We start from the raw sequence: 13,481 nt of genomic DNA, 5'->3' as shown, positions 1-13,481 counted from the left end.
GGACGAGGCAATTCATGCATTTGTTAGGCGACTTTTTCCTGTCTTTTTTTTTGATACCAGCAACACTTTCATGCAGACTTTTTTACCTTACTCTTTATGCCTTAAATCTTCTGTTAAGGTGTCCTTTTCACTTTTCACAACACATTTCACATTTCACCAGCAAGTAGAGTAGAAGGATTCTTGGATGCGAAACGAGAATGATTTTGATCAAGAGTTATATACAATATCGAACGCGCGATGCGGATTTCCCCACGCCTTCCTCCTCCTCCTTGCCTTGCTCTCTTTTTCCCGCAAAACGCCACGCACACGATCCACACCTCTATCCCACTAATTCCCCTCCGCAGTCCTCGTAACCGTAGCAGTAGTCGTACTCGTCCGCACAACCGAGCTAGTAGCCGTCCGCGTAACCGTCGTCTCGGCCGGACCCCGCGTAATAAAGCACGAGCACGCCGACGAGATTTGCCGCGGACTGCCCAGGCCAAGCGAGATGTTAATGCCGCCGCCCGGGAGCGAGATGTTGACTTGGCGCTTGCGCACGGGGAGCTCGACGGGGCAGGCTACGTCGTAGAAGGTGTAGGGCGACATGGGGTTGTAGTTTGTGTTTTCAGCGCTGTGTTGAGGTTAGAGGGGGGTTGAGTGGTTATGAGCAGCAGAGTTTGGAGTGGAGGATGAGAATTAGCACGTACGCAGACACGTCGAAGAGCATGCAGTTTGCCTCTCCGTATCCAAAGCTCTTGCACCTTGTGTCGGCTTTGCAGAGGGCCTGGCAGGCGGTGAAGGTGTTCTTTGTGCCGCTGGATTCAAAGTAGTAGGCGGGTGTGGTCTTCACGTAGGCGACGATGCCACAGCCTGCACTGGTAGGGGTACTGCGGACTGTTAGTAAAGTGTGTATATGGATCTTTTCGGGGCAGGGGACGTACGGCGAAGGACTCGTGACAATGGTCGACGAAGGCTGTACTGGAGTTGGCGAAGGCGACGAGGACGAGGATGGCCTGGGAACAGCAGATGAAGATGAAGGTGGGCTGGGCACTGTTGAAGAGGACGGTCTGGGAGACGGAGAAGACGATGGCTACACCCTGGGTTAATTCGATGCTTCGTATTGCCAAGGACTACGTACCTTTGGAGTGGGAGTAGGCGTCGGCGTCGGTGTTGGTGTAGGAGTGGGAGTAGGAGAGGGGCTCGGCGTAGGGGTTGGGCTAGAGCTTGACGGGGGATACACTGTCGTTGTGACCTTTCTTGTCGCAGTGGTTGTCGTAGTGACGCCGCGTGTGACGGTCGAGGTCGCGGTGCCTGACTTGAGGATGCTGCTACAAAACAACGATGCCTCGGCCGTGTGTCCTTCGAATGCGTCCAATCCGCACTCGCTAACTGATAACCGTCAGACCTGAATTTTCGCCTGGAAGACTGATAGTCTAGAAACATTGCGCATTGAAAGCGCGCCCGTAACAGAACGTTCACATACCATCTGGACCCCCTCTTTGCCTTTTCTCCAAAACAGCTGATTCTACACTCGCAGCAAGAGCCGCAGCGAAGATCAACGACAGTTTCATAGTACCGTTTACGAAAGCTTAGCTGTGTGGTGGACAATGGCAGATACCGAAGTTGAGGATGAACGGCAGTTGACTGGGAAAGATCCTTACTTATAAGACATCTGCAAAGCTCCGTCTTTGACTTGGCGTATAATGGTATAAGCGGTAGAAATGCATGTAGCGTCGTGTACTTCATTTGCAAATAAATGAGAACTGACGCTTCGAGCGTGTCGATAACCCGAGTTGAGCATGTCGGACCAAACGCGCATACTGCTCCTGCTTTGGTAAATGAACACGAAGCATGCTCGAATCCCGCCGGTAGATACTCTCGGAGGCTCTCTCGTCGAAGGCGTGTCGGAAAAGGGTGTAGAAGCCACCTGCATCCAGGCCTCTGGTCGCGCCGAGCCTGTGGTCGAACCACTGAGATGTGAAATTAGCCGACCAAAGGGATTGAGGGTGTAGATATTGAAATGTATGGGGAATATATGTTTAGTGTTGTTCGACAGGGTTGACATTGTAAGGTTATATATCCTGGTCTCTAGGCCCGGCAAAATCGCGTGTTGACCCATAGAGTGTCGAGCTATTAGCATAAAAAGAGGGCCGCTACCTCGTGCACCCCAGGTACCACAAAGCTAGAAAGAAGATCTCCCAGTAGAGACGTGGACACATCTCGTATTCGAATATAGAGTCTGCAGCGATCACAAATGCTCCTGAGCTTGACTCCACTCACTACGGACTATAGACCGCTCTGGATGCTTCGTCAAGCAAGCTTGGGAGTGATGCCAGCAGTCTATGCAAAAGAAACAACTAGCAAGCCACCGGTACTCGGACTTTTCTATTCGCGGCGAATTACGAACCAGATTCGTCGTGTGTCGTCTGTGTTCAAGAAGTGGTCTTCACTAACCGGTTTGAGGCTTGCTTCTACTATAAATGTGACTCCCAGATCATCGCCTATCTCTTTCCACATTTTCTTGAGGCTTTCCACATTGTGACGGTACATGGTACCAGTAGGAGATGTTTGCTCGCTAGCTTCAACAGCTCCAATTTGGCGACCAAGGATCATTGAACCTTGCCTAGGCCGCAGCAACGTGGCGACAGCTTTGGACACTTTTATCTGATCGTCAAGACCCCAGAGATGGAAGAAAGACCCAGCATAGACCATGTCGATCTGGCCCCTCAATTCTTCCAGCGCTGAGTTGGGATCGAAGATGTCTGCTATCAAGAATTTGGTCTGGAGCTTGCCTCGATCCTTAAAAAGCTTGTACCCCAGTTCGATGAAACCTGGTTGAAGATCGCATCCGTAGATATTATCTGCAGGGGCTCCACCTGCGAACAACTCACGGACAGTCTGTCCAAAACAGCAGGCCATATCGAGTAGTTTTTGGCCTTCGCAAAGGCGTTCCAGGACTTCGGGAAGCGCATCAAACCCAAAAAAGCTCGGCTCAAGGAACCTAAACTGTCCAATGCATGGATACGGAAAGACGTTCCATGCTTCGTTGCGTAGATTGACGACGTGCTCGAAGACGTCCTCTGGCGGGATGCCGCTGTACGTTTCGAGAAGGCGTCGAGTAGCCGCGGGGGGTACCTTGCTTTCATCGGGATTCTGCTCGAACCAAGCGACCTTTGTGTCCTTGATCTCTTCCGGTTTGGACATGATAGCAAAAGAGTGACAGTCTTGAATGCGTGTAGCACTTTTTTAAGTTTTGCAAAAGGTAGTGTATAGTCAGGACTGTTAGTAGCAGGTGTCTCGCGGAAACTGCGCTAGGATGACGTCGACTAACAATTGATCCCCGCCGACTTCCCCGCTACTGCCTGATTTGGTCCCGTGATTGCGACGGCTGTTTTTAACATTTCTCATGTTGCACTGCTCTTGCAACATCATAATTCTAGATATCCTTATCGAGATCGAAACTGCGTGGCCCGAATACCTCCAAAAACCCTCCACAGATTACATCTCGCTTTGCACCGCTACTGGGCCCATGAGAACACCAGGATTCTATGTGTACAAGTGGCATAGACGCTAATATGTCTATTAGAACCGCTGGTATATCTCTGCTCGGTCGCCTGATCGCCTGACCGCTTTCACGATTGATGACTATTCGCAGGGACTCATTCCCTACCGGTCTAGGCAAAACTCTGGTCGCGACGATGCCTTTGGAGCCAACACAATATCAGAGGTGGCTAGAGCAAAAGCGTGCCGAATATACTAAAGCAGCAGTCCGCTTAGAGAAAGTGGTATTTACAGTGAGCCAAGCACGAGCTCGAAAGGGGAACACCGTACCTCTGGCTGTGTCCGGCCTAGAGAACCTCGTGAGAGTACCAATCTGTAGTGGCCCACCACGGTGCGACAGGTAGGTTTCAAGAAATGTACAACTGCATCTCGATGACCGTGAAATCTTCTACGTGAGCGGTGACTCATACATCTGTCTTTCGAGAGTACCCGAAACATGGGGTAAGATGCTTACTGATGCGGAACAATTTCACTTGTCAGCCAGCTCCATACCAAGTCGCGCTTTGGATATTCCCCCTTTTCCTTTCGATACCTTTCCAACCAACCACGGCGAGGTGGTTGAGGATGAAGAGGTCTCTAGCGAGCGACGCATCTTGAATTTAGCTGATGTCGACTTCGAATACGAAAGAGTCTTTCCGAACTGGTACCAGACCAGAGCCCATCGCCCGGATTTGGCTATTGAAGAATAAGCTCATCCTGAATATGACTACTCAATTCTTGAGAATCTCCTGCCGACACAAGAGGTACTCGCTTCTGCGGGGGCTATCGTGGGCTTTTACTGCGCCATCTACTTCTTTCAGTCGAAGATCTTTGGCTGCAAACCGGGATTTCGGTACTACCACTGGTGCTCGAAGCCACAAGATCGAATCAGGATTATACCGGCTAGCAGCTGTGCATTCCTTGGGGTCCGTTGGCCAGCCAACAGTATCATCAACCTCGGGTGATGTAGTCTGAGACACATTTTAATTAACCTACAATGCTGATTTCGTAATACTGGTTAGTATTGGCCGTGGATTCTGATTCTTCCCCCGACACGCCGCGCAAGATTGTCTCCCACCTCTCAGTGCCTTTACAAAAATTGCCCACAAGTTCAAAGACACTGAGACTCGATATACCTCTGGGGAACACGGCCAAGCTATATGGGAGGACGCTGGCATATCTGTCAACCAGATTCCCATTCGCAATCTCTTTGGCCGGGAACCGATCTTCGAGGTGCACGAGGATAACTATATCGTGCCTTTCGATGCTATCAAAATGGGCCATCGGCCGCAGGGAGAGAAGACCTTTGACTGGATACAACGCTTAGCAAAAACTAGGGGCGAAGTAGAAGTCGAGTATATCAAGTGATGAGCTACCAGATACGAGTTGACAATAAGATTCTCGAGTAGGTTTTATTCCATTCACTCTAAGGCGTCAGAACGACCTTTTCATACGCCACTACAGCTTACCGCTGACAGGTACGCCGTGTGGTTTGAATTTCAAGAAATCAATCGGTCACAACATTCCTCGCGTGGTCGCAGACAGATAGCCCGAACGTAGGTCTTTCAATCTCTCGGCACATAATTTTCTTCGAGAACCATGACCTTCTATCTCGCCCCATATTGCAGCAAATATCCGCGGATATCTTCACGGCAATTTGGGCTCGACATTTGGTAAGGTCGTGCCCTGTATTTCCGGCGGACGTCACCTTGTAATGCTAGCGCTCTATCATACGTGCCACGAATAACTCATAACCGATTGGACCCCTTTCTGCAAATGCTCGCCCACGCACCTAATGCCGCATAAAATGACGTGCTGTATTCCTGAAAAGTTTGCTATCAACGAACCCAGAAGGTTTCCACAGAACTGGGCCCGGAACACATCCGAGCGGCATGAGCCGATGCGCTCCGCTGCTTATGTCACAATCAAGCTCCAGTCAACGCAAAGGCTGTGGTATACATGGCGGTAGCACTATGTTTCATTCAATGGGACGTAATTCTTCTAACGATCTCTGGAGCCACAACCACACATACATAACTGTTATCGCGATGATCTATCCGTGGTTGAAGATACATTCCAGACAAATGACCAAGAATGCATCAAGAACACGAGAGCAATTGTAAAACTCAGGGGCCCATGACGCAGGATACCGATGCCTTCCCTTCCGCAGTTTCCCTGATGACCTACCAACATCACATTCTGTCGAGCCAAGATTAATATACAGCGGCGGGAACAGTCATCCGAATGTAACCAGTACCTATATCTACGAAGACAACACCCGACTGGAATGTAAGCTTTATTCGTTGTCTCTCACACAGCCGGCCATGACTGAGAAAACTTTCAGCAACGTTGAGCTCCAGGCTCCAGAGAGCATTACCGACACCGAGTTATGTGAAATCAAGGAACGTGAGGGTGGTTGTGCGGCATGGCTTACCGTCGTTGGATCGATTCTTGTCTACTATGCCTCATTTGGTATCATGAACAGCTTCGGTTTCTTCCAGAACTACTACACCAGCGAGTTCCTGAGAAACACTCCAACATCGACGATTGCCTTCATAGGTACATTGCAAATGGCGCTTATGAATTCGCTCGCGGCTATTTCTGGCGCTCTTTGCGATCGATATGGTGTCAAGGTCAGTTTCACCTCCCTAGATCTGGCGAAGTTCTAACAAGGCATCAAGTACCTATATCTGGGGTCAGGAACGGGCACGATTGTTGCCTTACTTTTGCTATCTTTCGTTCGACCTGGACAGTTCTGGCAAATCTTCCTCATCCAAGGGCTACTCATGGGTCTGACCATCGCCTTTGGGGTCCAACCAGCGCAGACGGTGGTCGGTCAGCATTTCAAGGAGCGGCGTGCCCTAGCCATGGGCTTAGTTTCGACGGGTTCTGCCTTGGGTGGTATTGGCTTTCCGCTCATGTTCGAACGGCTGCTTCCAATCGTCGGCTTCTCAAACGCGTTGCGACTCACGGCGCTCAAAATTGGGTTAGTATGATCTTGATCTCACTGACGATGTTCTAACATGCAAAGTATATGTTATTCGATCGCGCTATGCATCTCTACGAGCCTGCCGAGTGGTAAGAGTGGTAAAAGTGGACGATCGAGCTGTAGCTCGCTTATCGATTTGAGAGGCTTTCTTGATCTTCGCTACGCGGTTTTATGCGTGGGCACCTGGTTCGCCATTCTTGGGCTGTGGATACCTTCATATTATATCAGTGGGTATTGTGAGCTTCCTAGCAGGCTCCTCGCTAAAACCACACAGAAATATATGCCAACGTCGCATATCCAGGCAATACTATCAGTGAATACTTTTTGTGCATAATGTACGGCTGCAGCATCTTCGGGGCAATCTTGTAAGTTTTCCTCTACGTAGCTACATTATCCCACTGATCGATGACAGTGGAGGCTTATTAGGCGACAAGGTCGGTCGCCTAAACCTCCTATGGCCCATGGCTTTGGTATCGGGCTGTCTATGTCTTTTCCTTTGGCTTCTCAGCAACTCTCTCGCCACTCTAGTTCTCTTTGCTTGCGTTTATGGCTTTAGTACTAGTAGTGTTAGCGCCCTTCCAGCGTCAATCATCGGACAGATCACACCTGACGACATACTTGGGGCTCGTATTGGCGCTTTCTACAGTATTGTAGCTATTGCGAGCCTGGTCGGAACACCGATCGGTGGCGCACTTATCACAGATGCTGATCAGAAGGAGGGATATAGGTGGTTGATTTTATTCTCGGTAAGTATCGAGTTTAGGAGTAGTTGCGGAGTAATGCTGATCTAAAAAGGGGGTCTCACTCATGGTCGGGTCAATATTCATGCTTGGAAGTCGGCTGTTGCACGACAAGGACTTACGCAAGAAGTGGTAAGCCCAAGTGGAAACTCAAAAAGCTTCCGTGTGGATATTGGGAAATTGCAACGCGCCAGATCGACTTAAGACGTGCATTGTCGCGCAGTGGTGCTTGAAATGCTAAATAGCATGTTTTCTTACATTATCACACGTGCAAAAGGCATCAAAATACCAATACATGATAACTAAACGTGCTAGACAGTTCGCGATTATCTGTGCCATACTTCAGCTTACCACTACATGTTGCGAATCAGGACCTCTGATGTCCTTTGCGTGATCCGCCGTCTTCGCAACACCAGGACTGTTGTCACTAGACTCACAATAATGACTCCTCCGAATACCGCCCCCAATATCGCCCCCAATATCGCGGGTGATAAGTTCGTTGAATTCCCCCCTTTCGGAGATCCTCCTCCTGGGGGCCGAGCAGTAGCAGTAGAAGTAGCATCCGCAGTCGTACTAGGAGTACGACTGGACCCCTCCGGCACTACAGGTGAAAGACTGAGCAACTGGGACACGACATTGTTGACTTTCGAAGATGAATTTAAAGCCGCGCAGGCCGAGATTTGGTTTGTTCTTCCTTCGCAAAACTCCCATACTCTTAGTGTTCCCAGATTATTGAGTTGCTTTTGCACCTGAGCTAGTGCGCTGGCCGCAGACGTCTGCATGGCCGCGGCTTGCGAGGCTTGTTCACTCATCGCGCTTAGTTTTTCCGAGATATCGCTTTGCGATGCATCATTGTCTCTATTTCCTTCCGCTGTCGCTTTGTAGGATATCGGCGCCCATATTCCGAAAAGGAGAGCTGCGGCTACACCGAGGATCTTCAAAGCCCAGTCCAATAAGTAGTCACTTCGTGGGGAGATGAGGCGAGGATCTTCGGGTTTTCCATTGCTCGAAGTGCTGGTGTTTGTCTTTTGTACGTTTAAATTCGGTGAAAGAGGGTTTTCGAGGCTGTGGTTGACCTTGGGAGAAGGTGATGCGCACTCGATGTCTTGTCGGTTTTGAGTCGTCATGTCTCGCTATCGTGTACTAAACTTTTCTGGTATAGGCTCCCTTTCTCCGCAATGGCTTGAGGATCTTGTCTTATATTCTTGTCAAGACGAGGCCAAGCAAAGCTGAATGGTGAGATTCGTGAGGCGTCGTGGCTGTGTGGGAAAAGTGTCTACGATAGGCTGCTAAACATACACTGCATATCATGTGGGGGCGGGGTTTTCAGGGCAAAAATAAAGCGTAAGAACTAAGCACCTGGTATGTTTAGCTCATATTACGCGATGTGGTCGATGGGTGACAGGGCAATCTGCCTGACGAGGAGACAATGGCGCTGTGTCGATAGCCATCAGAATACTTCTACCCAGACTATCCTCATAGTCAAACCCCGCATTTAAGTGTTTAATATGCCTTAAGAGATGCCTAGCATCGCCGATTCAGGATCATTTCCAATTGGGGCCACAATACCTCTAAAAATTGCCGAATGCATGTCATCCTGGGTGGTCGAGGAAAACCGGTGAAGGGCAAGATACTGTGGCGGACGCAAACTTTAGTAATCACCGCCAAAACCCTAACAGCGGCGGAAACCTTCTACTTTGCACCGCCACAATCATGTTCTTTCCCAACTAGTCCATACCATGTTCAGGCATTGCTATTGTACTTAATCGTAGTGTATTGGTCCAAGGAGCCAGAAAAGGCCGAAGATTGTTGTATGAAGTGATTGGCGGAGTACTGAATCCAGGAATGCAACGGGAGGAATTTGCATCACAACATGGTCAGGGACGTCCAGATTTGGGAGAAATTGGCGGCGCACGTGGTAGATGATATACATCATACATATGCAGAGAGCACACACTCATTTCCCACAAAAATAAGGACTATGCAACAGCTATCGAAGCAGTACTAGGAGTACGGGGTAGCCCCAATCTAGGTGTTACATTCAAACGTGGTATTAGAATTAGTAACATCTTGCTGAACATTCCACTGTCATCATCCCTAAGTAGCAGTAGCGTGCGGAAGTTTTCGAACTTAGGGGTTTGATTCTTCGTTCAAGCTGGCCAGTGTGTCTACCCAGGTGATCATCCGCGCGCTCGCAATTAGATGTATAGGCGATACTGAGAATGCGACTACCAGCATGAAGGCATTGTAATAGCTTATCCTAGTCTCGTACTCGGAGAGGTGACTTGTTCGAGAGAATAAAAACGTGGACGAGCTGTTGTGTAAGGCCATTTTCTTGATGCGCACGTATAGCTCCTCTTCGCACAGTCGCTGAAGTGGATCAATTTGAGGCAAGGGGAATCCTATGCCAAGAGTACAACTTAGCTTTATACTGCAACACAGTGTTGTTCCAGGTTGCTTGATATTGCTTGGTGTGTGTCGACGTTGTGGTAGATTTGTTTTATTGTATGGTGAGGCATGGAGCTGTTTGCCAACCGTGCTTTCGCCGCTGTGTATATGGGACTTCATCTCGGATCACTGCATGCGCTACCGGAAGCAGATCTGTTAGGAGTTCCGATGATGAAGCCGCTCATCAACTTCTTGTCGTCAATATACGTATCATATCAGGCATGCGAGCCGTAAAAAGGAGAAACTTACGTCGTAAGGCATTGTGCGAAGCCAGAATCAACCCATCAGCTGACATTGGTTCAGTGCGATTCTGGCTCTACGGCTACCTTTGATATTATATCGCGAATCCCTGCAGTCCTCCCGTGTGGCGCTATCGGAACGTTGTTGGGTCTGTAAGATATATAACTTCATGCACTGTACGAGATCAATAGCCCTCTCTGGACAATTCACTCCAAGGTTGTTGAACCGGAACAATCGGGACAATATACCTGTCCTTTCGATCTTCGACAAATAATTCCGCCTGTAGAAACAGATTAGCCCTGTACAGCCGGAGCGGATATTCGTTGCTCCCCGTCTTCTGACAACGTGCTCGATGCACAGGCCTCGCCGGACCGTTCAGCCGATAATACGTTGTTATCACCGCCTCATCAAGCGCATATTCTATCAGCAATACAACCCACTATACTGTATACGTCCCATCCTCCATACCGCTCTCACTGAAATGAGCAGCTATGGACAGCACGCTCCCGGGGAAGTATTTGATTGACGCTGCGGCAACGGCCTGTTGTCCAAGCGAACCGCACGACCGGCAGCAATTCCCTGAGCAGCGCGGAAAAGGAATAGAATGAAGGCCATATGTACCTGAAGCCGCCGCGTTTTCGAGAATCGTTGGGTACATTCTTTGTACATCTCTTGTCCCATTGTCATCTTTGGTTCAACCGTGTGGATTGGCGTCTTTTCAGCATTCACAAAATCGCGTAGAGAGCGTGTATTGTTGGATCAGAGTACTCCTCGACGATACAAAAGCGAATCCCAAGCGTCAATCCGCGGATCATCGGGACGTCATTCGAAATGGGAGCGACGCTATCCAAATTGTGGAGCACGATTAGAAACGCATGGACAGGTGGTGCTACGACGGGTAAGAACACACAACAACATCAACAAGTCAAAGACCAGACGAAAGACATCGAGAGCGGAATAAATACACCTACGCAAGCAACGGAACCGGTTGTCAATATGTCTGGCGTCAAGAAGTACGAGATTACTGAGGTACGTTGAGTTACTGGGTCCTCGAAGCGGCTGTGGAGGGAGGGGTAGCTTCTTGGAGCCCCGCTAAGGTCATCATCCCACATTTAGTACTCTGTGACATGACATGTCAATTGTAGTCTATTCGCGAGTTTTCTATTGTAAAGGCCTCAGTGGCTTCCACAATTTCTGTTTTGGATGCTTTTCCGGTCTATACTTCGCTATTCATTTTTTAGACTGGCATCATTCCAGTGCTTACCAATAACCTTCAATCGCTAACCATCTCTCAGCCATGGCTCAAGTTGAACTGCTCGCTGGGGGAAGGCCCCTTCTGGGAAGAGGAAACGAATACGATCCGTTTTCTTGACGTCGAGAAATGCAAAGTTCACCGTGTCAACGTGGACGAAGGCCCCTCAAGCCACAAAGTCATCAAAGACTATAGCGGTGTTTCAATGGGGTGAGTCTATGCTGCTAATTATATACTACGTCGAGTATGACAGTCACTGACGTCTATCAGCTGCACGGCGGACATTGAAGGCAACGACAAAGAGTTCATCTTCGCTGGCAAATACGGCTACGGCATTGCCAACAAGGAGTCCGGCGACTATCGATGGATCAAAAAAGTCTGGTCGGAAGATGAAGTCACTGCAAACAAGCATGAGAAGTTCCGCGGCAACGACGGCGCCGTAGACTCACAGGGTCGCTTCTGGGCAGGCTACATGTTCGATCCTCTCGTCTCAGAGTGGAGCTCTGAAGGTGCTGTATTCCGTCTCAACCCAGACATGAGCCTCGACCGACCTCTCAGCAACATCACCATTCCCAACGGCACGACGTGGAACAAGAAGGATACAACCATGTACTTTGCCGACAGCCCGTTCAAGACCATCTACCAATTTGACTACGACCCCGCTACCGGCGCAGTCACCAACAAGCGCCCCTTCTTCGTCATGCCAGAAGACAATCGGTACGGCAAGGACGCTGTGCCCGACGGTCATTGCATTGACGAGGAAGGCTACATGTGGACTGCGCTCCACGGCGGTAGCCACGTACTCCGCATCTCTCCCAAGGGCGAGATTGTAGCGGAGATCAAGGTCCCGACGGCGCAACCTACGTGCCCATGCTTTGTTGGCGAGGAGCTCTTCATCACGAGCGCGGGTGGCACGAGCGGACCAGATGGATCGCCTGCTGATGAGTTTGCGGGTAGCTGTTTCAAGATCAATGTTGGTGTAAGGGGTTTAAAGAGGTTCAAGTTCAAGGGCGGAGAGCAAGTTGAGGGCGGGAAGGTGAATGGGCATGTTGTTGGAGAGTAAGCTGTTTGTTATCAGACTACGTGATTAGTTATTGATAGGGAGAGTTGTTTACTTTCCAATTGCAGTCTAATGTTTACGGCGAGTTTCCTTCAATCAAGGCACTATACGTAGATACGTATCGCCCGGGTCTCACGCGTGAGGTAGTTTTTATTGAAATAGTACAATTGAAAGCTAAATGGCCCGAGTAGTAACGAATTCCATGCCCCTGGCTTTTCCTGGCCCTACTCTTACAATGTATAAGTATGTACAACCGAAAGAAGGTGACTCGCAGAACTCCAACGTATTCATATCGCAAAAAAGGCGCACTTTCAACGATCCGCTCATTTGCCCGCAGCCTGATCCTTGAGCTCCTTCGTCTTCTCGGCAACTAATTCCGTCACACCTTTAGCTTCCTCGCCCGCACCCCGCGCCTTCCTATTCACCCGATCCCTCCACGCCTTGTCCTCCTCGTCCCGCACCTCCAGCTCCTTCAGCCAGCGCTCCCTCTTCCCCATTGCCTCCTTCTCCGCGACAATCTTCTCGTAATCCTTGCGCTTCATCCTGTCCTTCTGCCAGTAGACATTTCCCACTACAAGCACAGCGATGGTGAAGGCTTGGGCATAGAGTCGTCGGCGGAAGTAGACGTTTGTCATTTTGTGGTCGCCTTTGCGCATCGATCGAGTGGCGCCGACGATGGCCCAGACTGTGAGGCCGCAGCCAAAGGGGATGAGGGGTTCTTCGCGGAGGCGGCGCCATATCTTGTCGAGCGTGTTTTCGTTGTAGAAGTCGCTGGTTGGAAGTTAGAAGTTGGGTTGAAAGAGGAAATATGCAGAGAGTATAGCGATTTTCCGGGGCATACTTACGCATTCTCGTCAAAGGAAGAGGGGAGTGGTGCGCTATTGGGCGGCCCAAAGTTGGGCATGGTGGATGATGTATAATAGTGCGGAGGTGGCGGAGGTTTCGCGTGAGGTGGTGGTTGTTATTGAACGTCTTGACAGTCCACCGCAAAAGGAACAGTGTAGCACAAGTTCCGATTCCACAATTGAAGCTATAGAATAGCTTGAGACGACAGAGTATGGGCGAGTGAATGTCTTTGCGATGCGGAGTTGATTATCTCACCACTCTCGGTCATCGGCCCTTTCGGATGTTCCACCGCCGATCCGCTATCTACGACCTAACCCCAGGTTCGCGAACGATTGTATCTTTAAGCTTGCGCAACTGTATTACTACTACATCAAGAAGGTATTCTCG

At 49.7% G+C, this 13,481-nt stretch overlaps 7 protein-coding genes across 7 annotated transcripts; 2 read left to right on the top strand and 5 right to left on the bottom strand.

Moving 5' to 3' along the window:
• Positions 1–327: 327 nt before the first annotated feature.
• K460DRAFT_409672 (uncharacterized protein) lies at positions 328–1,550 on the bottom strand (the record flags this gene model as incomplete). Its single annotated transcript, XM_040937278.1, has 5 exons — positions 328–610; positions 687–866; positions 921–1,069; positions 1,118–1,368; positions 1,463–1,550. 5 exons carry the CDS (start codon positions 1,548–1,550, stop codon positions 328–330), a joined length of 951 nt encoding a protein of 316 aa, XP_040784818.1.
• Positions 1,551–1,921: 371 nt separating this feature from the next.
• On the bottom strand, positions 1,922–3,252 carry K460DRAFT_370242 (uncharacterized protein). The gene has a single exon (XM_040934118.1). It carries the CDS (start codon positions 3,181–3,183, stop codon positions 2,365–2,367), a length of 819 nt encoding a protein of 272 aa, XP_040784817.1. The 5' UTR covers positions 3,184–3,252; the 3' UTR covers positions 1,922–2,364.
• A 2,591-nt stretch (positions 3,253–5,843) lies between these two features.
• Positions 5,844–7,384, top strand: K460DRAFT_409670 (MFS general substrate transporter; the record flags this gene model as incomplete). Its single annotated transcript, XM_040937277.1, has 6 exons — positions 5,844–6,152; positions 6,201–6,505; positions 6,551–6,735; positions 6,783–6,873; positions 6,921–7,254; positions 7,304–7,384. The coding sequence occupies 6 exons, from the start codon at positions 5,844–5,846 to the stop codon at positions 7,382–7,384; spliced, it is 1,305 nt and encodes a 434-aa protein (XP_040784816.1).
• Positions 7,385–7,569: 185 nt separating this feature from the next.
• On the bottom strand, positions 7,570–8,375 carry K460DRAFT_420180 (uncharacterized protein; the record flags this gene model as incomplete). The annotated part of the gene is made up of 1 exon (XM_040938065.1): positions 7,570–8,375. One exon carries the CDS (start codon positions 8,373–8,375, stop codon positions 7,602–7,604), a length of 774 nt encoding a protein of 257 aa, XP_040784815.1. The 3' UTR covers positions 7,570–7,601.
• Positions 8,376–9,293: 918 nt separating this feature from the next.
• Positions 9,294–10,213, bottom strand: K460DRAFT_370241 (uncharacterized protein). The gene is made up of 2 exons (XM_040934117.1): positions 9,946–10,213; positions 9,294–9,884 (listed from the first exon to the last, which is right to left on the bottom strand). Exon 2 carries the CDS (start codon positions 9,814–9,816, stop codon positions 9,379–9,381), a length of 438 nt encoding a protein of 145 aa, XP_040784814.1. The 5' UTR covers positions 9,817–9,884; positions 9,946–10,213; the 3' UTR covers positions 9,294–9,378.
• Positions 10,214–10,439: 226 nt separating this feature from the next.
• On the top strand, positions 10,440–12,636 carry K460DRAFT_370240 (SGL-domain-containing protein). The gene is made up of 3 exons (XM_040934116.1): positions 10,440–10,965; positions 11,232–11,398; positions 11,459–12,636. Exons 1-3 carry the CDS (start codon positions 10,768–10,770, stop codon positions 12,249–12,251), a joined length of 1,158 nt encoding a protein of 385 aa, XP_040784813.1. The 5' UTR covers positions 10,440–10,767; the 3' UTR covers positions 12,252–12,636.
• On the bottom strand, positions 12,557–13,331 carry K460DRAFT_388958 (altered inheritance of mitochondria protein 31, mitochondrial). Its single transcript, XM_040935718.1, has 2 exons — positions 13,094–13,331; positions 12,557–13,019 (listed from the first exon to the last, which is right to left on the bottom strand). Exons 1-2 carry the CDS (start codon positions 13,150–13,152, stop codon positions 12,572–12,574), a joined length of 507 nt encoding a protein of 168 aa, XP_040784812.1. The 5' UTR covers positions 13,153–13,331; the 3' UTR covers positions 12,557–12,571.
• Between the last annotated feature and the right edge of the window lie 150 nt (positions 13,332–13,481).

This window comes from Cucurbitaria berberidis (assembly GCF_010015615.1).
Source record: "Cucurbitaria berberidis CBS 394.84 unplaced genomic scaffold K460scaffold_5, whole genome shotgun sequence".
Classification (NCBI taxonomy): Eukaryota; Fungi; Ascomycota; class Dothideomycetes; order Pleosporales; family Cucurbitariaceae; genus Cucurbitaria; species Cucurbitaria berberidis.
This window is presented reverse-complemented; position numbering and strand designations above follow the sequence as displayed.

What these genes read in the sequence shown, in the direction of transcription:
- K460DRAFT_370242 (XM_040934118.1), bottom strand. Translation starts at nt 3,183, where the DNA reads ATGTCCAAACCGGAAGAGATCAAGGACACAAAGGTCGCTTGGTTCGAG.
- K460DRAFT_388958 (XM_040935718.1), bottom strand. Translation starts at nt 13,152, where the DNA reads ATGCCCAACTTTGGGCCGCCCAATAGCGCACCACTCCCCTCTTCCTTT. An exon ending in TCTTCCTTTGACGAGAATGC is followed by an intron (nt 13,020 to 13,093) that starts GTAAGTATGCCC and finishes ACTTCCAACCAG; the next exon opens with CGACTTCTACAACGAAAACA.
- K460DRAFT_370241 (XM_040934117.1), bottom strand. Translation starts at nt 9,816, where the DNA reads ATGAAGTCCCATATACACAGCGGCGAAAGCACGGTTGGCAAACAGCTC.
- K460DRAFT_370240 (XM_040934116.1), top strand. Translation starts at nt 10,768, where the DNA reads ATGGGAGCGACGCTATCCAAATTGTGGAGCACGATTAGAAACGCATGG. An exon ending in AGAAGTACGAGATTACTGAG is followed by an intron (nt 10,966 to 11,231) that starts GTACGTTGAGTT and finishes ACCATCTCTCAG; the next exon opens with CCATGGCTCAAGTTGAACTG. An exon ending in TATAGCGGTGTTTCAATGGG is followed by an intron (nt 11,399 to 11,458) that starts GTGAGTCTATGC and finishes GACGTCTATCAG; the next exon opens with CTGCACGGCGGACATTGAAG.